This window comes from Lipotes vexillifer, unplaced genomic scaffold (assembly GCF_000442215.2).
Source record: "Lipotes vexillifer unplaced genomic scaffold, Lipotes_vexillifer_v1.1 scaffold189, whole genome shotgun sequence".
In the NCBI taxonomy this organism is placed as follows: domain Eukaryota; kingdom Metazoa; phylum Chordata; class Mammalia; order Artiodactyla; family Lipotidae; genus Lipotes; species Lipotes vexillifer.
The window spans coordinates 1,860,705-1,884,697 of record NW_006785816.1 but is presented as its reverse complement, the minus strand read 5'-3'; the positions used below and the strand labels follow the sequence as shown (position 1 = coordinate 1,884,697).

General features: G+C 34.2%; 1 protein-coding gene across 4 annotated transcripts in view; it reads right to left on the bottom strand.

Annotated features, from left to right (window-relative positions):
* The window catches only part of DCAF6 (DDB1 and CUL4 associated factor 6), a 168,797-nt gene that overhangs the window by 62,157 nt on the left and 82,647 nt on the right, over nt 1-23,993 (bottom strand). For 2 of the 4 annotated variants that reach the window (XM_007458100.1, XM_007458101.1), the window contains 5 exons: nt 21,735-21,828; nt 20,052-20,171; nt 18,412-18,678; nt 9,019-9,189; nt 1,558-1,617 (listed from right to left, as the gene is read on the bottom strand). In XM_007458100.1, coding sequence (XP_007458162.1) covers nt 1,558-1,617; nt 9,019-9,189; nt 18,412-18,678; nt 20,052-20,171; nt 21,735-21,828 — 712 coding nt within the window. The remainder of the gene's footprint in view (nt 1-1,557; nt 1,618-9,018; nt 9,190-18,411; nt 18,679-20,051; nt 20,172-21,734; nt 21,829-23,993) is intronic. The other 2 variants (XM_007458102.1, XM_007458103.1) reach the window with 2 other exon arrangements.

The window sequence follows — 23,993 nt, the reverse complement described above, 5'->3', positions numbered from 1 at the left end:
CTGCTGAACAAAAAGGCATGTAAAAGCTCAGGATTTAATTCATTTGGATATCCTGTCATTAGAACATTTCTGCTCAGAGAACTTATTGCAAAGCTACATTGATGACGGTCTATCATCATGCAGCTTCTGCCAAACGTATGCAATATCTGACCTTTTATATAACATCTCTACTCATATGACTAAAAGGCATATCGTACTTTACACGGCCAAAAAAATAAAGAACCTTTTGATTTCTGCCTCCGAACTAGTTTACCCTAGTAAATGGCACCATCATTTACCCAGGCATTGATGGCAAAAATATGGAAGTTATCCTATATTCTCATCTCTTTCTGGCATATGCCGTAACATATGTACATTAACTACCAACTTAAATATAATATTCAATATAATTCTATGGAAATTATTCTGTAAGATTAAATAAAATATGAACTTGGCTACAAACTCTCTGGTAGTATTTACATTCATATAGCCTTACCAAAAACAGATTATTTCATTAGAGGGCAGTTTTAAACAGTAGTAAAATATATTATAATATAATGCTATAATTGTTTTATACCTTATTATTTACTGAGAATACCTCTACAATAAATGTATAAAGATAAAACACACATAATTTCTTAGTTCTCAAATTCATTTACTAATTCATTCATTCATTCTCAAGAACAGAAAAATCTATAGCAAATATCTGTCAACTCAGGTCTATAAAGAATAGTAAGATCAGATGTACAGAAGTTTTCTAATTTGTTTCGAAAATAGTTTCTGAATAATCCTCTAAGAAGACAGTTAAAGTTAGATCTATTTCACACTAAAGAGGCACTCCCTCAATATTTCATTTCCCCGATACTGTTGACCTATGAGTCATCCTACATATGTAAACTTTTAGCCAACTAAAGCTTACGGCTACAGTGCTAAGTTATTCTTTTTCAATTTTTTAAAAATATTTGTAAAATCTACTTCATCAGCCTCCACTCAAGGCTTCAAGGTGGATTCTATACCTCTCCTACTTCAAAAGTGCAAGGGGAAGTGGAAGCTACTTTCCCTTCTGATTGGTGGCTTTGGAGCTTATCTCTGCATTCATAATTGTATTCCTTAAAGTTAAAGCTATCAGGCGTTTAACTACCAGATGAGTGAGACATAAAATCAAGTATCATTATTATAGCAATGCAGTAATACAGAACATTACTATGTTCAAATAACTTTTTCTAAATTAGCCACTAGGTAATATGCTAACCTCACATCCACAGTTCTACACAATTTTATGATAGCTAGAATTAAAAAAAGGATCGATATTATATCCATTATAATACCATTATAGGAAGAGATTCCAAAGTTGGCATAAAGGGCCAAAGGTAGAAATTAGCTTATACAGAAAATAATTTGTATAGGCCAAGGAGGCCCTTTGTGCATAATACCACCTAAGGTAATTCAGCCCACAAAATACTGACTATCAGACCATAATCAAAATGAAATGCTTTGAAAAAGTGAGAGAGAGCTTGGTTTATGCATTGCCATAAAACTATGGATGGATGGGCATAGCGCATCTCCTGTTGCACGCACCCTGTTGCTCGTCAAGTGACATGGATCCGAGCTGTTTGTTAACCACAGAAGAAGGAGAATCTGAAACAAAAATGAGATTTCAACTTAAAAGTAAGCAGCAGAAAACTGCACAGCAATGTTATGATCATCTCTAAGCTTAAGAAACAAATGTATAAGGTTGGGGAATAGAAGTAAGTACTGTGGTGTGTTTCCCAAGCAGTGAGTAAGCAGGGCCATGTGCTTAAGATATGTTATTCCAGGCAAGCGTTTAGCAACTTTGAGAATGAGTTGAGAAAATATTCTTCTACTTCCATGCATATACCTTTTATCAAATTCATTTAGCACAGGCACAAGGTGCAAGGTAGATAAAATAGAAACAGTGTATCTCCCTTGCTAAAAGGAAGACTCCTTGTTCTTCTCAAACCCTCTCTCCAGCTCCTCAAGATGGCTTTCATTTTGGATTGGAGGATTCAGAGCCTGAAATAAGATGTTCACTACACTTAGCTAGATGTTATCTTGAGCTGAAAAAAGAGCTCCAGTGAAGATTTAAGACAAAGAAAATAGTTCATAAGAGAAATATTCAATGAAGTAATTACCATCACAGAAACATAGATGATTTTTAAAACTCTGTGGTATGTTGTGCATATTAAAACTGTACTGTGAAGGCTTAGGTTTCTTTAGGTGCCCGGTGAGAAAAGGAAAAGAGAGGCAACGAGAAGGCTCATGGTCTGGGCTTCATGCTTTCCACCTTGGCTTCAAACAGAACATTTTATTTTTATCCTTTGGATATACTGAGTTTCTATGTACAATAATTTGTTTTAAAAATAAATGGGTTCTATTGCTTGAAAAACACTGGTATAACAAAAGGCAGCATGATAAAATGGAAAAGCACCGGTCTAGAGTTATTCAGTGTTGATTCCAACCCTGATTTGACAATAATTAGCTATGTGACAGAGGACAAGTCACATTTTTAGATCCAACACTCTCCTTCCTTCCTGGTCATCCTAGGGACCTGGTAACTAAGAAAGGCACTGGGGAACAGAAGGAGGTGGCTTCTATTCCTGGCTTGGGTTTTAGTGTGCTAGTGAAGCTACAGGAAGAGGGAAAATGTGGATAGCAAGCATAGCTCTCTACTAACTGTAAGAATAATTCCTAGTTTCTAACAGCCTATGCTCTGTTCGTAGCAAATGCTGTTAATAAAACAAAAACTCTGCACTTTTGACTGATCGGTTTCTATTCATAGTAGCACATTATTCCCCCAAACGTAAATATTTTGATTTAAGTGTCCTTAACTCAATAGCTAAGAGTTTCTTAAATATCCATGATTCTTAGCAATTTTATACCACTTGACTGCTTCAATCTGTACACTTTAAAAAGTCTGAATCCTGCTACCGGGACTACTGGTATCAATCTTAAATTGTCTACCTTCTGAGATAACCAGTGTGCTCATAAATGTTTGTATTACTAGATTTTGATAAAGCATGATCATTATTTAAATAACAGCTTTTACTTAAAGTATCCTTACTTATCACCTCTTCATCAGAATATTCAGCTCAACAAATCTGTATTACCCAAAAAAGAAAGTAGGAATGATAGTATTTTAATCGGTTCCCTAATCTAGCCATGCTTTGCTTTGCTTTTCTAAGACTTCTCAAATATCCATCTCAAGAGTTAGATACAACATTCCTATCTATGTTCTTTTTGAAGAGCAGATGAGTCAGTCTTTAGAGACAAACAAAATTATATTCTTTAAGAAAAACAATAAAAATGTGACTCACAGTGAAATAAATATTGGAAAATCTTCCCAGAAAGCCTCTTATGAAATATTTTTTATCCCTTTGGATTTGTTATACATTTCATTATACTCTCATTAAGAACCCTCAGAAAAGTAACAACTTTCCAAGCAATCTTTTTTCAAATATTTAATATTTTCATGAATATTATGGAATGTACAAATCTTATTAAAGTGCACGTTATGTAAGCTTTTAAATAAAACACATTGAGAAAGGATCTAGAATGCTATCATCTCCACAAAATTGTGTGTTTTCAAACTCGAAGTATTTAAAATATTAACAAAGTTTAGGTTAAAACAGAAAGATATTAAGCTAAAGTTTTGGTTTTACAGTCTGTCACAGATATCGTGTATATCTGGGGAGTTGTCGTTCTTTCCATGTTGAAGACCAATCTTTAAGAAGAAATCCTTCTTGATCATTGCTTCCATTCTATTTTTAATTTTGGGCACCATGCAACTGTTTTTGGAAGGATTACTTTCCTGTCACATAAAACATTTGAAGTAAAATGTCTCTATATCACTAGATATTCAGAAATACAATACCCATAACTTCCAACTTACAGAAATATTTCAAAATGTTAACACAATAATCATCAGAATATCTAATATTAAAAAGACAAACAAGTATTAGTTCAATGCTGACTGCTTCAGTGTTTGCATACTCTATTCCATCTTTCTGTGAAATGTCTTCTAGAAAGCACTATCACAAAATAAAAATCTGACAATATGGTCCAATGATAATTTATTACAAAATGCAATACAGTTGGTCAGCCTATTGGAAATATCTTAGATTATTATTATTTTTAAAGTAGAGATAAAAGCTCTTTCAGTCTAAGCTCAAGGTGTCTCATGGTTAATTACTGTGTATCTCCAAAAATTTCGTGTTTTAGTTTTGAGAAAATTCTTTAGCCCCTTGACATCTGAACTTTTTCAACTGTAGAAAGAAATAAGGGATTATAATCTAAGAAACAAGAACTCTTTAGTCAGACTCCCTGGGTTCAAATCTGGCTTTCCTACTCAGTAATACTGTAACCGTGGGCAAGTTATTTAACGTCTCTAAGTCTCAGTTTCTCCATCTGTAGAATGGGGATAATTACAATATCTACCACATACTGTTCTTGTGAAGATTTAATGAGATAATCCATGTAAACTACTTAGACAGCATATATGTTATTACTTGCTTGTTTTTCAGAAACATGGTGTTGAATGAAAAATGATGATAGGAGGCTGTTCTGAAAAACATGGAGCCTGGTCCCGCATTTAAAGTGCCAAGAGACCCATCACTGTTTTGCTCAGGATCCTGTCATTCAAAGTAGTTAAGAAGTACTTGCAGAACGATGTCAACATTACATCTGATTTACTAACTGCTTATGTTATTATAATCACTAAAAACCTGGGTCAAACGCATCTGTTTGAGAAGTGCTACGTGTAACTGACATCGTGGACACTGCGGGGAACTGGATGTTGTATAGAGCCTGCTTGCACAGGACAGGGTAAGTGCTGATTTTTTCCAATATGGCTCAGTTTTGAAAAGCCCTTTAAAATATTCACCAATGTTTTATACCCTTTAAGGGGTATAAAATTTACTTTTTTCTTTTCCAATCGGCAAAACCGTGCCATAAAGTGAAAAAACAGTTCCTACCTGACACCCTCTCTAGGCTGGCTCCATGCTCCAGTGGGGCTCTGTGGTGGTTGGGCCAGTACCAGCAGACTCCACAGGGTGTTGTCACTCTGAGCAGGAGCCAGCAACCCATGACCTCAGGGGACCTGAAATGGAAAAACAGAGTTGGGTTTAAAATCAGCCATATGCTGAATGCCTCTGCCATAGCTGTTTACGGCATTCATCTGATAAACATACATACAGCTCATTCAAAACCCTGAATGCGGACTTCCCTGGTGGCGCAGTGGTTGGGAGTCCGCCTGCCGATGCAAGGGATGTGGGTTCGTGCCCCGGTCCAGGAAGATCCCACGTGCCCGCGGAGCGGCTGGGCCCGTGAGCCATGGCCGCTGAGCCTGCGTGTCCGGAGCCTGTGCTCCGCAACGGGAGAGGCCACAACAGTGAGAGGCCTGCGCGTATCGGGGAAAAAAAAAACAAAAAACAAAAAACCCTGAATGCTATCAACCTTACATGGCCGTAAAATGAGGACATCTTGAAGTAGTAAATTAAAGTCACTATAATTAAGATAGTCCATTACTATGTGTACTGTTCTACTTAGGAGTATAAAAACTTCATAGCGTATTCTCCATCCCATTCTTATGCCATCTCTATAAATTATGGCAGGCCATGCTACTTAAATAAATCAATAATTGGGAAACTGAGGCATAAAGCAGCCAAATGACCTGCCCAAGGTCTTTTGTCATAGGGCCAGGGACAAGAACTCAGTCAGTCTAACACCCAGGCAGTGATCTGATGAAGGCAAATTCATCTCTTTATGATTAAAAAAAAAAAAAAATGGAAGACTAGAAATGAGTTGTGATGTATTTCCTAAAAGCCTAGAAAAAAGTGCACTTTTTATAAAAAACTAAAGTGAAAATATTTTAAAAATATATATACACTGACTTTGAAAAATAAAAAGTTTGGTAATTAGCTATGAATAATTATCATTTACAGGTGTCAAAAATTCTTTTAGAGGAGTGGTTTTCAAAGTGTGCTTCAGAGAGCAGAGGTGGCTTGGGGGTGGCAAGAAGGACAAGGAGTTGGGTTGTCATTTCTTAACTCTCTTTATGTTCAATCACAACAGTGTCACTTTTATGTATTTTATATTAGAACTTCTCCATGAAATTCTGATTTCACAGCTGAAAAAAGGGGGGGGGGAACCATTGTTTAAACATACCTTAACATCTACCTTATTTAGCTCATTTAGCTTAGCTTATTTAGCTTGGTGCCTTGGAATGATGTTTTAGTTTTCAACTGCCAAGAAATATTACCATCAGGCGCCTTCCCATTTGATCTCATTAAAATGTAGATTATTTCTATAAAATGGCTTGATGGCTTGATCCCATTTTCCTACAGAAATTAGGTATTAGGTAGATTCATCATACACTTAGCCTTTCACAAAATATTCTCATGAGTCCTATATTTTGAAAAGAGAATGAAGAATTTATCAGACAATGTAATCATTCAGAAATTCTACACTTGTTAAAATTTCTTGGTTTCCAAATCACATTAATGTCTCCTTTGAATATCTTATACCTAAAAGGCTTCAATAGGTGAGAAAATGATAGAAGTATCATTTATTGACAGTATCATCACTTGCTGACACTGTGAAGACAACAACATAATGGGAAAATGTTTTATAAGAATTGCAGTCTTCTAGTGTTAAAAAGTTAAAATCTAGAATGTTAATTCTGTGCTATTCTTTATTGATGACTTTAGTCGTAACATCTAGCATGAGTGAATGGATCAATTAATGTCCATAATATACATACACAAAATTGTATTCATACATCATGAAGTATAAGAAAATGTTTTACTAATTGTTATTCAAATAAAACCTATCTCCCTGTTGAATTTCATAAATTTAACTCCTATTCTGCATTTTTATAATTTGAATGTTTTGAAATGAAGAATTTTGCATTAAGTCAACTCATCTTTCCTCGCACACAAAATTTACTAAATGGACAAAATATATATACTTTATTAGTTGTCCTTGTAACAAACTAACAATACATTATTTAACTGTTCTTAAAGTTTTTAATTACCAAATAGTGTTCCTAACATGTGAGGACAGATAAAAGTAACACTAACAAATGAACAAATGAACCCAGGCCATATTAGAGGTTAGACTTACTAGGGGTCTCATATGAATGCTATGTTAAAAGTGTATGATAGAGATGACGTATTTCACCTTGTAGGTGAAGGGAGCAACATACACTGAGCGACACACTAAGGGCCTCTAATATTGGTCCACGTGGGCAGCCTCAGCAGCCCAAGTAAGTTGTTTAATAACAAAATTAAGATAACATGTTTCTCAACTTCAAAACTGGCAAGGCATCTAACTCAACTTTGGCTTTTTAAAATATACTGGTTATCAAACTAGGCACTATTTAATAAGAATGATGCTTAGAGTTGGGAAAACAGCATCTTATTTTACAAAGACCATATAATCACACTAAAGCTTTCTGATTCTAAAAAGAACTTGCTTTGATTCAAACTGATAAACTAGATATAAAGACTGAGTGTCAATATTTTCCTAATGTCCACAATGTACATTTCCCTACTGATAATGTAGACAGTTTTGCTTTATACTCAAATTCACTTTAATACTTGGTTTGTTATCTGCTAAATTTCAGTATTGAAAAAATATTTATACATGTAGGGATATTTTATCTTCCTTCTTATTGTTTTATATGTTGTATATTTTTACTTTTAAAACCCCTGAGCTAGAGTTTTATATACAGCACAAAATCATAGCAAAATGTATTATTATTAAATGTCACAACTGTAATCTAATCAAACTTTCTTGTTAGCTCTAAGTATAGGCAAAGATTTCCCTAGAGTAAGAAAAAAAAAAAACCGACAGAGAGAGAGACATCTTCTTTGCTTGACTGATATTGTCTCTATTAATATAACACTAAGTTAAAAATCAGGTCCATAATTTGTTCCAAACATCACACCTATATTGCAGTTATTTAAATCTATTTTATTTCACCATGGTATTATATAATATGCTTTTATTACCACAGCACTTAGTGGAACAGATATTTATAAACTGGAGGTTGTCCAGTTCTACCAATAAACAGATTAATTCCAAGTAATTTAATCAGAGTTCTCAAAGTGATTAATTCCCAACTCAACACTCCTTAGGGTGCCAAAACAAAGTGTATCAAAGTAGTATAATCTCCTTAGTATGATAGCACCTACTATAGTACCTAGAGTACAGGATACATACTATCTACTATCCATCTTGAAAGAATTAAGTTCACAGATTATTTTATGCGATATCTTTCACTAATTCTTTCAACAAATGTTTATTGAGCATCATGAGCTTTTTGGCCATAAAAAAAAACTTGAGCCACTAAAATACTCAATAAAAAAGAGAGTGGCACAGATTATTACTGTCTTATCAGAGTTTTATCACATAAAAACAGGAACATAAAACTGGAATATTTTTGCTGCCCTGTATACCAGAAAGTTGATTATGTGTAGGAGGAATAAGTAAGCAAATATTGAAAAATTTCAAATAATTACAGAAGGGGATGATTGAGTCAGCATGCTAGAATGGCCAAACAACATTATAATTCTAAAACCTAGCATTACTAGGCTTATATGGGAATAGAAATACTGGTTAACTTTCAAAGCAAAAAAGAAAAGAAGAGGAACTAGGAGCCATAAGTACAGTTATCATCTCAGCATATAGGACATTTCAACAGAACTATCAACACAGGCTCTATGTTCACTAGATTATTACATAGTATCTCATTAGCCATAAAAGTAATAAATATTTGCCCTTCTCTAAAACTACAAATAAATAACGGACTATTTTATATTTGTCTCTCTAGCAAGTGCTGCTACCAATCTGTCCCTCTAGCCATGTGATGGTAAATTTCACCATATGCAAGAAACGGAGGGAAAAGCTGCAAGCGTATCAGCTTTCTTTGGAAGGGGAAAAGGGAAGCATCTTATTACACAGCAGCAGTGTTAAAAAACCAACTCTACGAGCTGCTTAAGGACACTGGACATTAATAACCTGAAGCCTGAGGGTCCTGTGAAGAGCCCTCACGAGAAGACTGATCAGAAGTGGAAGGCTGCTGCTGGGTACGCACAGCTAGCTCCTGCTGCCTCTGCTGCTCAGCCTTCTTAAGCCTCAGTTGTTGCAGGCGCTTACGGAGCAAAGCTATCTCAGGCCCCCTTAGAAATTCTGACACAGATAGGAAAAGAAAGGTGAAAAGATAGTAATAAAACAGAACATAGTAAGAATCTGATTATACATTAAAGACAGAAGGGTATAAATAAAACACGTCTCATGGAGGAATACTAAAAACAAATTACTCAAAAAATTACTGATCATTAAATTATGATAAACTATACATACTTACACACCCAAATGCTTCTAATTTAACTATGATGAATTAGACACATAGAGTTCTCTAAGAGTATTTAAGTAATTAAACGGAATGAAAGTAAAATCTTCCATAAGCAAAACATTTAAAAGTGAACATTGCTTTCCTAATTGCATCTCTTTTACAATACTAAGAAAAATTGAAAAATATCAGTTATCTCATTTACTCTATATATAAAAACTACTAATTTCAATCAAATAATAATTAAGATTATGGAAAAGTTATGCATTTGGAAAAAACTTGAAATTTATTAGTAGAGAGCCCTTTAAAAAGTAAAAGTTTTATATTTTTCAGCTAAAATGTTTCTTTTTATGTTGGAATTATCATTTACCTTTTCTTTTGAGCTGAAAAATATTTACATAATCTTTAACATTTTCTTAAACTTTATCTGAGGCAGTGGTCACAGATAAAAAATAAAAGTAGTATAACATGAAATTCTGCAGAGAATACTGAGTACCTACTACGTATGAGGCATTGTTTTAGGCTCTGGGGATAAATAAAACATTGAACAAAAAAATAGTCCCTACTCATTTGTTCTGAGAAGAAAACAGACATCACTGCACACATACACACACATATATAATATACATGTATGCATTTATCTGTGTCAAGTAGGGATAATTGCTATGAAGTAAATTGGGCAGGGTAAGGTCAGGGTGATGAAGATTGTGGGGGAGTGGTTGTTGTTTTATGTATGGTCATAAGGGAAGGCTTCTCCTCCTAAGATGATTTTTGAACAAAGACCTCAAGGATGTGAGGGAGTAAACCACATGGATATCTGGAGGAAGAGTGTTCCAGGCAAAGGAAAGAGCAAACACTAACGTTCAGAGGGGGAAGTATGTCTGGATGCGGGATATATACTACAGGTAATGGCAGAAAAATTTGCTGATAGTTTGGATGCAGAGTGATCCCAAAGTTTTTGGTGTAGATAACAGGAAAAATGGAGTTGCCATTTATTGCGACAGGAAGAATAGAGAAGGAGCAAGTAGTATTAGAGGGAAGAAAAGAACTAACAGATATCTGAGTGGAGAAACTGAGTAGGGACTCACTGTAATGGTCTAGAATTCACCAGTAAATGTGGATGTCACTGATGATGTTACTTTAAGCCACATTAAAAGAGTAAGTGATAATAAAGAAGTCTAAGAACTAAATTCTGGGACACTTCAGTGTTTAAGAGAAGGAAGAACAGCAAGAGTAAGGAGAATCCAGTGAGGAGGCTGGAGAACTGAGTGAGCCAAGTTTTGTAAGCTCAGTGATGAAAGTGTGTCAAGAAGGATAAAGTAAGCAGCTGTGTCTGCTGAAACAATGAAAAAGATACTGACCGAGAACTAACCACAATGAAGACTTTGACAAGAGCCGTTTCAGTGAAGTCACAGGGGCCAAAACCTGGCTGGAACAGGTTCAAGAGAAAGGGGAAGTAAAGAAGTAGAGGGACAAAGCATATATACTTTTTCTAGAAGTTTTGCTGCCAGTGGGGAACAGAGAAATCGGCTGATTGTTGGGAGAACAGAATCAAGGGAGGTTTGTTTGTCTTAGTTTGGGAGATAATTTATATGTTTGTATGCTGATGGACAATGTTTAATTGGGAGGAGGAAGAAAGATAATGAATGAGAAGTGGGCAAATGCGGGAATGATGTCCTTGAGTAGACCAAAGGAGGTGAATTACAGTGGATAAGAGGAGGAACTGGCTTTAGATAGGTGCAGAAAAATGTCATCCACTCTAACCAAAGAGGAGGCAGAGTATATGAGTAGAGATTAGTTGTAGATTTGATGGAGGGAGCACATGGAATTTCTCTCACTGACACTGACAGCAAATTATACAAACTGCCAAATAACTTTCAGCCTCTTTTATATAGATTATAAGAGTGTAAAATTTGGTTTGTTGTTTCAGAATCAATCATGCCAGAGACACTAACCTCTTGTTACCATGTCCCCTATTTATAAAGAATTTTATTCAATTGGCAATTAAGGTTTAACAATTCAAGTGTCATCACTTGTCTCATTTAACAATTCAATTGGCAATTAAGGTTTAACAATTCAAGTGTCATCACTTGTCTCATTTAACAATTCAAGTGTCTCAGTGCTAGTTCCTCCTAGAAAATTCTCCAGTACCAAGTAGGATAGTATTCATTAACAAATAAATTGTGACGCTCAATAGTATAGTGCCTTCTTTTTAGGTATATACATATCCCATAGTTATTGTCAGCATAGTAGTAACACTTTTAGCAACATAAAATAAAGCATTATTATGCAGCCATAATGTTTGTCATTTTATGCTTCAAAAGAAATTACCATAAAGAGAGAGATTACAGATATGTCAAGTTTTGCTAAGAAAACTGAAAAAAAAAAAAAAAATCACCCAACTTCATGGTTGTTTCAAACCCTCTCTCTTGCACTGCCAAATGTTTTATGTCTCCATCCTAGACCCACTAGGTGATGTAGCAAATCAATAGCAGGCTCTAAATACAAGCAGTGGTGCTCTGTAACTTGGAAAATTAAGATTTAGTTACAAAAAAAAAAAAGATTTAGTTATGATAATGTCATGAACCATTAATTCAATGCTCCCAGTGCTTTTCAAAGAAGAATTTGTTTGCTTACTTGAAGGCTGGTTGTATGTCTCCCCAGCCAAGTTAAAGGAAAGGAAAGAAGTCATCACACAGCTAACTAGGAAAGGCAAATATTGAATTAAAAATTCCAAGCAGAAATACCAGTCTAAACAAATAGTTCTGCTAGCAGTTTCAAGTATTAAAGGCACATAAGACACATACACGTTACATCTTTTTAAAAATGTATAAACAAACATATATAATTTGTAATATGAATAAATGCTTGGAGAACTAATTTTTGTTAACATTAGCCAAAATCGAAAGTGAATACACTGAATACCTTTGGGTTGAATTTTAAAAACAATAACAAAAAAATCCTCAACAATGAGTCAGGAACTGCTAATGGGAAATTTGTACTTTCATCTCCTGAAACTACTAACCTTGCTCTTCTTGTTTTTTTCTGAAAGACTCTTGGCTAGTCTCCCTAATGACAATTCCCACTGATGGAAAAGAACAATAAACAATAGCTGACCCAACAAAGGTCCGTTTGGTTCTAACCTCAAGTCCTGCCTCTCTTCCAACACATAGGGTCTTTTTTCCTGGACACTGGATAATTTTTATATCTAATTTGGTGGTACTTTATCTGCTTGCTATCAACTGTCCCCCACTCCCAACTTGCTCCTTTGTCCAGGTGATCCTTGTGTTTTTTTTCTCCTAGAACTGGTCACTCCTTTACTGACTTCCAAGTTCCTCTGATCTCTTTACTTCCCCCAAAGTGGAAGTCACTAACGTAATATTTCCACTTGTTTCTAATCTCTAAATTGCCTATATCTCATCTGACTAGATCCTGATCCCCTTTAAGGAAACTATAAACTGAATATCTGGGCTTTGAAAGGTTTGTTTTGCTATGCCATACAACAGAGTTCTTACTTCCCCAGGAATTTTTCTACAGAGCTCAATTCAGCTATAACGCTTATGAAAGGACCTAAATAAATGTATAAACCTGAGCAGACACAGTAATTTGTAAATAAGCAGGAATCCACGCATAAGCCATGAAACACTATCTTTAAAAAATTCAATTCTCATGGTCTGAGTGGTCCATTAATTAGAAACACATGGATCCTTTAGGTGGCTCACTTCTCAAGGTGAGCCCCCAAAACTGAGTTTTGTATGTACTGATATCCCCACCCAATCCAAAGAAACCACCCTCTCTTTCTTAGATTAAAGTAAGACCAAAGGAGGCAATTAAACTATAACACACTGGGATGAATGCCTCATTTAACACTCTCTCATTATAAGAAGCTCCTTACCATGGAAAAAAATTACAGATAACACACAAAATGAAGACATTTCTAGACTTAGTTTAAGAAACAACTAAAAGTGATGTCTGATAGGCATTACTAAGAAAGAAAAAAATATTTTATAGTTACTTTGAAATATTTTTTATAAATAAAACTATGAAGATTTCATTTTAACCTATACAGTTTCAGCTCACAGTCATACCTATCTGGTTTTTAAATAGATAATCTTATAAACATATTTTCAAAGGTTCAGTCTTCTGTTAAATATTCAAGAAAAGACCATGTATAACATAAGAATCAAAATGTTAGATTCTGGGTTATGTATATAGAATGTAGTTTCAAATGGTCTATGTGAATGTAAATAAAATTCAAGAATATGAAGGGTGAAGATGTCCAAATTTTAAAAAAAGATCTACGAACTGACTTCAAATTCCACTTCAGTATATTTTATCTTCCTAATTCAGCTACTATACCCAAAGCCAACTCTGTGGCCCCCTCTAGATACACTATTCTTCAGGCATGCATTTTATATATTAACCTCACCGTGGCTCCATTTCTTCTTCCTACCCATATTTCTGTCTTGATTTTATCATTTATCAAAATGATTTTTTTAAAGTATTTCCATAAGTTATCATAAAATATTTCTGGAACGACGTTATTCAGTCTTATGTGGTCTGGACAGCCGAGGGCAAATAATGGATCCAAAAGCAATAAATGACTGGATATCCATTCACAGCATCTTCCCTAGGTATCATAAAATTTGCAGAGCCTACTGGAAACATTCAGAATGAATGAAATGGGACTGAAACTATAAAGACTATAATATAGCTAAATATTCTATATAGGTTATACTAGCTTAAAGATAAGTCTTAACAGTATCATTAAAGAGTGACTATTGTTGGGAAGAGAAAGAGGCTTACATAGAACAAGATAAATAAAATCTGTCTTTATGAGAGCATTTTCTAATAAGAGAAAATAAGTCATAAACAAATGAATAAAAAATAAAATAATTACAAATTTTAATAAGTACTTTTCAGGAAATAAATAGGGCTATATAAAAGAAAATAAAATTTTAGGGAGGACAGGAAAGGAAGATGAATCTAGCTAGGGTAGTTATCAAAGACCTCCCTTGGGTGACATCTGAGCTGAGAACCAAAAAAAAAAAAGGAAGAGCTTCTCAGGTACAGAGATCAGTAAGTACAAAGACTCAGAATCCAACAGAAAGAGGCAGAAGAAAACTTGGCACATTCAAGGAACTGAAAGAAAACCAGTACAGCTGGAGCGTAATGATCATTAGGAAGTGAGAATGTGGTATGAAATGAGGCTAGAGATAGGCAAGGGCCCAGCCATATAGGTTCTTTTAGGTCCACAGTAAGGAGTTTGAGTTTTTTCTCTTGTATTTATATTTATAAACGCAATTAGAAGTCTTTGAGGGGTTTCAGACAACAAAACTATATAATATTATTTAACATTTTAAGATACTCATACTGGCTGCTGCATGGAGAATAAATTATAAGGGAACAAGAGTAAATGAAGAGAGATCAATTAGTGGACAACAAATGATGTAAGATGGAAAGATGTAGAACATATTTTAGACACAGAACCAACAGAACTTGCTGATGGATTGGGTGTGGGACATAAAGGAAAGCAAGGAATCAGTAACTCACAGGCTATTAAAATAAGCACATGAGCAGCAGTTACAATTTACTAAGATATGAAATGACCAAGATGAAAGAGATTAGTGAGATGGGAAGGATAAGAGGATAAATTAAATTTCAGTTTGGACACATTAAACCTAAGATGTCCAAAGATAACCAAAAAGAAGTCAAATAAGCAGTTGGACACAGGAGTCTATAACTCAGGGTAGAAAATCAGATTGTTAATATACATTTGGGAATCATCAACTTAGAGGAGATATTAAATGCTACGGGAATTGATGCAATTAACCAGGGACAGAGTGCATGTAGAAAAGAGAGCACAGACGAGGGGTTTTACTAAAATACTGAGAATTATAGAATAAGAAATATCAAAAATGGTTACTGAATACCAGCCAGAGTTGCTAATAAGAGTAAGTAGGCAAAAGTGGTGTCATAGATGCCAAAAAAGTTTCAAAAAAGAAGCGAGAGACTATGTCAAATGCAACTGGGTTAAAAAATCTACTAAGTACGAACAAAGAAGTATACTTTAAAACAGGCAAAATGGAAGTCACTGGTGACTTTGACAAAAAGTTTCAGTGGAAAAGGAGGTTAAAAGGTAGAGTGGAGTTGGTTGATAAATAAGTGGAAGATGGTAAGAAAATGGAAACAGTATATGTAAGCTATTCTTTTGAAGACTCTGATTATAAAAGGAGCAAAGACAGGAGTCTGAAGGGGAATATGGGACAGTTAAGAGATATTTTTAAGACAGAAGATAATTATAGAGCATGTTTGAGGTGGAAAGGAAAAATTCAGTAGAAAAGGTAATAATAAAGACGCAGGAGAAGGAGCAAAGTCCTTGAGAAGCTGGAAAGAGGTGCACTGGCCAGCTTTTGTTAGGAGCAGATACACTTCTTCCCAAAATGGGACTGCTTCTGTCACAGACAATGTGAGTCTAGATGGCTGGAAAGTGGGGAGATTCAAAAGAAGGAAAGTGAACGCTTTTTTTCCCCCACTGTGAATGAAAGAAGGTTATCAGCTAGGGGGTGGGATGAGGGTAAAGGGCGGTGCTAAAAGTTTGAGAGACATGAAGGTGTGAAACAGACATTCTGTCTAGGTGCTGAGCAACAGTGTTGGAAGACTGCTTTAGCGCGGAGCGCCAATGAAATCTGTGGTCGTGAATTTCTTCACTATCAGTGACTCAGCTGCAAACTAAGAGAAGGCAAATAATTAGGTTCAGTCAGAGGTGGAGTTTTGCCAGGCAAGTCTTCACATTCCCACTGTCCCTCTCCCTCAATCCGGTAAAAGTGACAGAGGAAATGCAAGGGACCTGAATGAAAGATACAAACATTTACATAAAGAGGTATCCACAGCAAGTCAAGAAGCATGCTTTCTGTTTTCTCCATCTCTATGCAAGGTAATAACAGAAATCATGGCTCTAGGGTGATACTCCCACCTACATGGACAATTCCTACTATCCACAAACCCATGTGGACTTAGAAGCGAATAAAAGATTGAGAAAAAAACAACACAAAACATAAAGAGCATTAAGTCCTTATTGTTAAAATGCTAAACTCTGGGATTATGAAAGGCCTATTGTCAAAACAATCACAGACATAATCTTTAGATGTTACATCTAATATCAAATCATCTTCCTCAACAGCAATACTGTCTTGGTAACATGGAAATATTCCAATTTTCCATAGTTTAGTCAGCCAAAATTCTTTCCATAACCTACCAGTTAAAAGTATCTCCTATGTTTCTTTGAAAAATGTATAGACAAAAGTGCCAAGTAATGTTCAATGTTGCTTATCATCACAAAAATGTTTTTTTCTATTTCTATTTCTATTCAATGATTCAGTGAAATAGAAACAGTATTCAATACTTACAGCAAATATTAAAAAGGATTTAGTAACTTCAAATGTAGTATTAGAATGTGTTAAGTATCTAGGACAAAAAGGAAAAATGAAATTCCATACTAAGTAGTTTACTCAGAAATGTGTTTAAGAAACAATTGGAATCAGTTAAGATTCAGTGGAACGTGAACATGAGCTAGGGAATCCTCTTGCTAAGTTTTGACCAAACTTATAATTGATCAGAATCTTTAAGACTATTCCCAAGAATGCTATCACTTTAAAAAGCCTTGTTTTTACCAATTTTACCTGTTTTGAAAAGCAAACTTTTAAATGATTCTGTCCAGACTTCCTTAACCCTCCAAAATATTTTATTTTCCCATAACTTGAAATGCTGTATCAATTAGAATGTGGAAAATCTAATTTCATAGCTCATCTTTAGGTTATTATTATAGGTAAATTATACACAAGTGTTATTTAACAGCCACATAATTGAGTCTGGCTTCTATTCCCCTAGAAACTGAAAATGAATTACCAAAAATGGGATATATTGATAAAAGAGTGCTTAATTTAAAACACCCCATATTTGGTGATCTGGCATCAGATTTCAGAGAAGCAAGAATAAAGTGACAGTTTGGCAGTTAAGCTGTTAGGAATTTTTTTTATAGGCTTTAGCTGAGGCCTGCCAGATGTATCTTTAGTTGCTAATATATATATATATTTTTTTTACATCTTTATTGGGGTATAATTGCTTTACAATGGTGTGTTAGTTTCTGCTTTATAACAAAGTGAATCAGTTACACATATACATATGTTCCCATATCTCTTCCAGTTGCTAATATTTTTGATTATATATCAAGGAATATACTTCCTAGAAAAACTCAAAGAAAAATATGAATGAACATCTTGTTGGTTATTATAATTACATGTATATATTTAAAATGTCAAGTAAACTACAGACATATCTGCTAAAGATTACTACGTAAACACTAGCACATTCCATAGCTGGTTCCATAGCTGGGGGTGGGGTGGGGTGTTTGAACATGAGGAGTTGTAATACTGAGAGGAAAACACAATTTTAACAGAATTTAGAAGTTGATTTTTTTCACTAACATCAAATACCAAGAAGACAAGGATTTGTTAAAATAATTTTTTCATGTAAATATAGGAGAAGCAATTCTTTTGGTAAATTGTATACATTGTTGACAAGAGACCACATAAAATTCATCATAGAGAATGTATTAAAAGTATGTCATGATTTGAGGAAAAATAATTAAAAAGAACATAAATACAATGGATCTAATAATAATCAGGGCTATATTTTCACTATCACTTTAACACAGACAACCAAAAAAGCTTAAGAAAGATATTTTGGTCTATAAAAATAATTGTTAAGTCAAGTGCATTAAACTATGTCAAAACACTATCTGCTGGTACTTACATTTTTTAAAGAACTGTCTTGTGTAAACGGAAGATTCCTGCTATTTGTTAAAATTCATGCAAGTGAGGCATACTTGAATTTTGTTTTCAAGTTACACATTCACATATTACATGTCATTTTGATCATTTATTCCAGCAAGAATAAGTTGATGTGATTTAGTATCTTTCAAAATAGCCCCAAAAGAAGTTTTCATTATCAGAAATCATCAGATGAACCACAGCCTATTTAAAGAGTAACATCCTCACCAGACTGATGATGTGTATGGTGTCCAGATGCCTCAACAGACTGCCTTTGTTCACTGACTGGAGAAGACAGCAAAGAAGTAGAATGAGGGCTTTCTGTTGAAGATGATGCTGAATGAGCCTGAGCTGACATCGTAGAGGATGTAGAAGGTTGAAGAAACTGTTCAGCGGGAGTGTCTACTTCCATAGCAGTTTCATTTTCACCCACTTCCAAATCAGTACTTGATGGGACCGTAGGAAGAGTTGAAACATCTGACTGACTAGTTCCACCTTCAAAAAGCACATCATAATACAAATTCAAATACTAAATGCTTTCGAAAACTAACTACTCTAGAGGTATGTTCAAGAAATATGTGTGCGCGCGTGCGTGCACACACACACACACACACACACACACACAGATAATTTCAGGATATCAAAAGCACCCCCCAGGCTAATTAATAGGGGTAAAAAAAATCTACCTATGGCACATTCTTGTTATAATAACCAACCTTTCAAGCAAAATGCTCAGTATGGTAGCTTGACTTACACAAAGCTAAATAACAGCTTGAAAGATTCCTATAAATAATGTCTAGTTCCTTAAGTTTGAAGATGATGGTTCTGATTTAATAGCTGGATAATAGGATAATGGACTTATATTAATATATTTCTACTCTATAACATAATGTCCTTGGTAAAATATTTAATAAAAAAAATTTTATTAACAAGAGTAAAGCTACAAATAGGTCATAACAAGATTAAGTTCCTGATTCCCATTTCATTAGCAGTAACATTTTAACCACTAAAATAACAAGATGCAGTCATGATTTTAAAAGGCTTGAATGTCTACTATGTGTTGTGCTAGGCCTTGTGCTGTCTGCAAAGGAATAATTAAGAATACTCAATAAACATTAAAAATTTCCTTGATTTTGCTTCAAATCTATATTATTAAAAGAAAGATAGAATGAACTAATCAAGTTCATGTCTTGCAAGATCCAACTACTACAGAATATAAAAATTTTTCTTTTAATCATCTTGATTTAAATATTTCTTAGTTTAAATTTAAGCACAAATGTAATAACTCTTAAGCAAATCCATAGTCTAAGAAATTTTTTTAAGTTTGTATGCAGAATTTAACAAGAACCATTTATGGATGAAATTCAATAGAATTTTTCATTTTGGGACTTAAAACATTTAGGAGTTAACTTTCATACTCCTGATTTTTGACAGAGATAAGTAACTTGCCAAAGACCACAAAGCTGGAAAGTAGTGAACCAAAATATGAAAACAGGTGAGCTAACACCAGACACAGCAATTGACAGCTATTGTATATAAGTAACCAAAAGAAGAAACTACTTAATTATATAAAACTTATCTAAAGAGTTTTATCTGTATCCCTTCTCAGAGCACATACAAAAGTACTTACAGTAAGGGATATCAGACTCTCTTACTTTTTTTGAGAAAAGCAAAAAATGAAGGCTAGGTCTAGAGGAGCAAATTATACCAAATACCCTTTGTTCTCTACTGCTCCACACAACACAATAAGAACCTTATGATTACTAAAGATATAAAACATGGTATACATTAGATGATATAAATAAAACTGACTTCAATAAATAGTTTTTGCAGGTTTTCTGGTAACTTTAATTAATAACAAAAATTACCTCTGGGTCGAGATCTTCCTCGTCCTCTACTGCTTTGTGCGACTTCGCTTGCTTCTTCAAACCACCTTGATAACATGTCAGACATTCTCTGCATCAATGACACATTGGGACTTTGCTCTCCTATGACAACACAGGTCTTATCAGTGAATTTAGGAATAGGTCAGGATCTTTCATTAATGCAAAAACCTTGATTTGAAGGCTTTAAAATGAAAGCAATTTTAAAAAATCAAATTGCCTAAATAAATTATATGAATGTATATATAAACCTATTAGGGCTATCATCACATTTTACAGTAAATGTTTATATGAATGACTCTCCATCTCTATTTTGAGTTCCTCAAGAACAGGACTTACATCTCCTACATGTTTGCCAATTCTTAGGTACTTCCACACTACCACCCCTACCCCAACCCACATCTTTAGTTCTAAGAGCAGACAGCTAGGAAGGGCTCATGAATTCTAAGTTGAACAGATTGAAAGAAAAGTTTGACCTCTCACTTAAATTTCCTTAAACTGAAAGTCTGCCCTCTCACTTAAATTTACCTAAACTGAATTTATTTTTATCATCATTTACTGCAAATTCCACATAACTGAAATTAACAGAAACCAGAAAATTTTTTATTTATCTCTTTCCTCCCCCCCTTGTCTCCCCTCAAATATATGAGTATTTTCTTAAGGACATTTTCAAATTAAGTATCACATCAAATTGAAACTGTGACAATTCTATTTTACAATCATATAATTTAAAATGGAAATCATTTGTTTTTGAATTTTCTGTGAAAACAGAATTTATTTTATGCTTTATTACCTTTATATAGTGTAGCTTTATATTTTAAAATATATTAAATAATACCAACAATAATATATTGGGAAATATGCTTTTGATCTTTAAAGATTTCAGAAATCATTAGAATAAGATTTTTGCTATAGATCCGTTTATTAAAATCACACACATTACTTCTATTTTAAATGTGCCATCTTAAGAGACTTCCCTGGTAGCACAGTGGATAAGACTCTGCACTCCCAATGTAGGGGGCCCAGGTTCAATCCCTGGTCAGGGAACTAGATCCCACACGCATACAATTAAGAGTTCACATGCCACAATTAAGAGTTCGCATGCCACAACTAAGGAGCCTGCCTGCTGCAACTAAGACCCAGTGCAACCAAATAAATAAATTATATATATACATATATTTTTTGAATTCTGTAAAAAAAAAAGTGTGCCATCTTAACACTCCCAAAATAGTAGTTTCTTATGCTTATCAAAGGCATCTGATAGGAGGAAAAAAAAATCTTTTTACGTGCTCTTATAAAACTCTCAGATTGGAAACTGGGAGTTCTCATTGCTCTTTATATCAAATACAAAGGCAAAAATTACTATGTTTGATAATACCCAATGTTTTTTGTGGCAAAAGACATTCTTACACTTTCAGTGGGAATACAGAAGAGTGCATACTTTTCAGAGGGTAATTTGATAACTATCAAAATTAAAATGTAATTATCCAGTGACCCACACATTCTACTTTTAGGAATTTATCCTAAGATACACTTGCACAAGTATGGTAAGATATGTATGAAGATGTTTGTTACAGCATCACTTATAATAGTGAAAAAAATGGAAACAAATTAAAATATTAATTTTTAAATACCATATTTTTTAAAAGCTGACCAAAGTATAGTTACCATCTCTTTCTCGTTCACTCTCAGGCCTTGCTCGGGGTCCAGTATCTGACCAATCACCACGAAGTCTCAAACGCTTAACTGGAGGCTGTCGTAACTAAAAGATGAGGAGAAAACTCTCTTGCTCAATTCTTAAAGCACACTGTAAGTCTAATAGATTCTTTCCATCTTCTTACTTCCTTTATTGAGATGCTAATCAAACTATGAAAGATAGCCATAAATATCCACCTAAAGTTTGAATGCAACTTTAAAATCATGTAAATGTGATATCTAATCCTACCTGTATCACTTTCCAACTGACAAGAGGAAAGTTATCTAACTACATTGAGCCTAAATTTTCTATTATTATGATAAATATAGTCTAGGTAAAGTACCTAAATACCTAACTGGCAATAGAAGTAATCATTATTTTATTATTATTATTGACAATTTGCTCTCTGGTTCTCCCCCAGTACCTATTCCAACCCTGCATTACTCACCTCAGTGTCTCTATTCTACCTTGTTGCTCTCATTCTCAACTATTAACTTTTCCTCCTACTTCAGAGAAAATAAAGTCAGTTCTATAGAAATGACATAAATTTCCTCAGCTGCATTCTACAACTTACCTATATCTACTTCTTAATTCCTTGCAATCTTTCTCAGGAGATGGATCACTTGTTTTCTTTAAGTTTAATCTCTATCTGTGCTTTTTATTTCATTCCTTGAACAATTATTCTCTCTATACCTACATTCATCTCTTCTCTCTTGGTTCTTCCTCACAATATGCTAAAGGTTCTTATTATTTTTAATAAACAGAACACCTCAATTTCATATTTCTATCCAGCTACACTCTTTTCTCATGCTTTCTGAAGCTTTACTGTCAAGCCTCTTTTAAAAAGTCTATATTTGGTGGTGGGGGGGATCAACTGGGAGACTGGGATTCACATATATACACTAATATGTATCAAGTAGATAACTAATGAGAACCTGCTCTATAGCACATGGAACCCTACTTCACTGTACAGTAGAAACTAACACAACATTGTAAAACAACTATACCCCAATTTTTAAAAATAAGTCTATATTCATTCTATTTTTATCTACCACTCCTCTCTCAATTCACTGAAGTCAATCTTACGTTCCCATTTTTCCACTGAATTCATTCTCACGAATATCACCAGTGAATGATCAACGACTAAGTTCACTGATCAATGATAAAATGATTAAAACTCAATTTCCAATTCAAATGGCACCTTTCAGAGATTATTTTATTTGGTATCTATGGCATCTGACACTCTTAATCACTCCCTTTAACCGTTACATTTTAACATCTTTTTATTGAAATATAATTCACATACCATAATATTTACCCTTTTAAAATAGACAAATCAGTGGTGTATATTCACAAAGCTATGCAACTACTTGTATCACACTAATCCAGAACACTTTCATCACCTTAAAGAGAAACCCTATACCTATAAGCAATCATTCCCCACTTCTCCCTCTATTCACCTCCTGGCAACTACTAATCTACTTTCTGTCTCTATGGATATGCTTATTCTGGACACTTCATATAAATGTAATAACATAATACATGGCCTTTTGTGTATGACTTCTCTCACTTAGCATAACATTTTTCAAGGTTCATCCATGTTGCAGCATATATCAGTATTTCATTGCTTTTTATGGCTCAATAATATTCCACTTTTTGAATATACCACATTTTGTATATTCATTCACCAGTTGATGAACATTGAGTTCTTTCCACTTTCTGGCTACTGTGACTAATGCTGCTATGAACATATGGGCAAGTTTTTACGGGGACATGTTTTCAATTTTCTTGGGTATATATCTAGGAGTGGAATTGCCAAATCATATGATAACTTCTATATTTAACTTCTGAGGAACTGACAAACTGTTTTATAATGCACCTGCACCATTTTATACTCCTACCAGCAATGTATGAGGGCTCCAATTTCTCAACATTTTCATCAACAATTGTCATTGACTTTTTTATTTTAACCAACCTAGTAAGTGTGAAGTGGTGCCTCACTGTGGTTTTGATTACTGATGTTGAACATCTCTTTATGTGCTTAATGGTCATTTGTATACCTTCTTTGGAGAAATGTCTATTCAAATCCTTTACCAATTTTTTAATTAGGATACTTGTCTTTTTATTGCTGACTAGTAAGTGTTCTTTATATAACATACTCTGGATACTGGATTCTAAATCATAAACCAGATATATGATTTGCAAACATTTTCTCCCACCCTGTGGGTCAC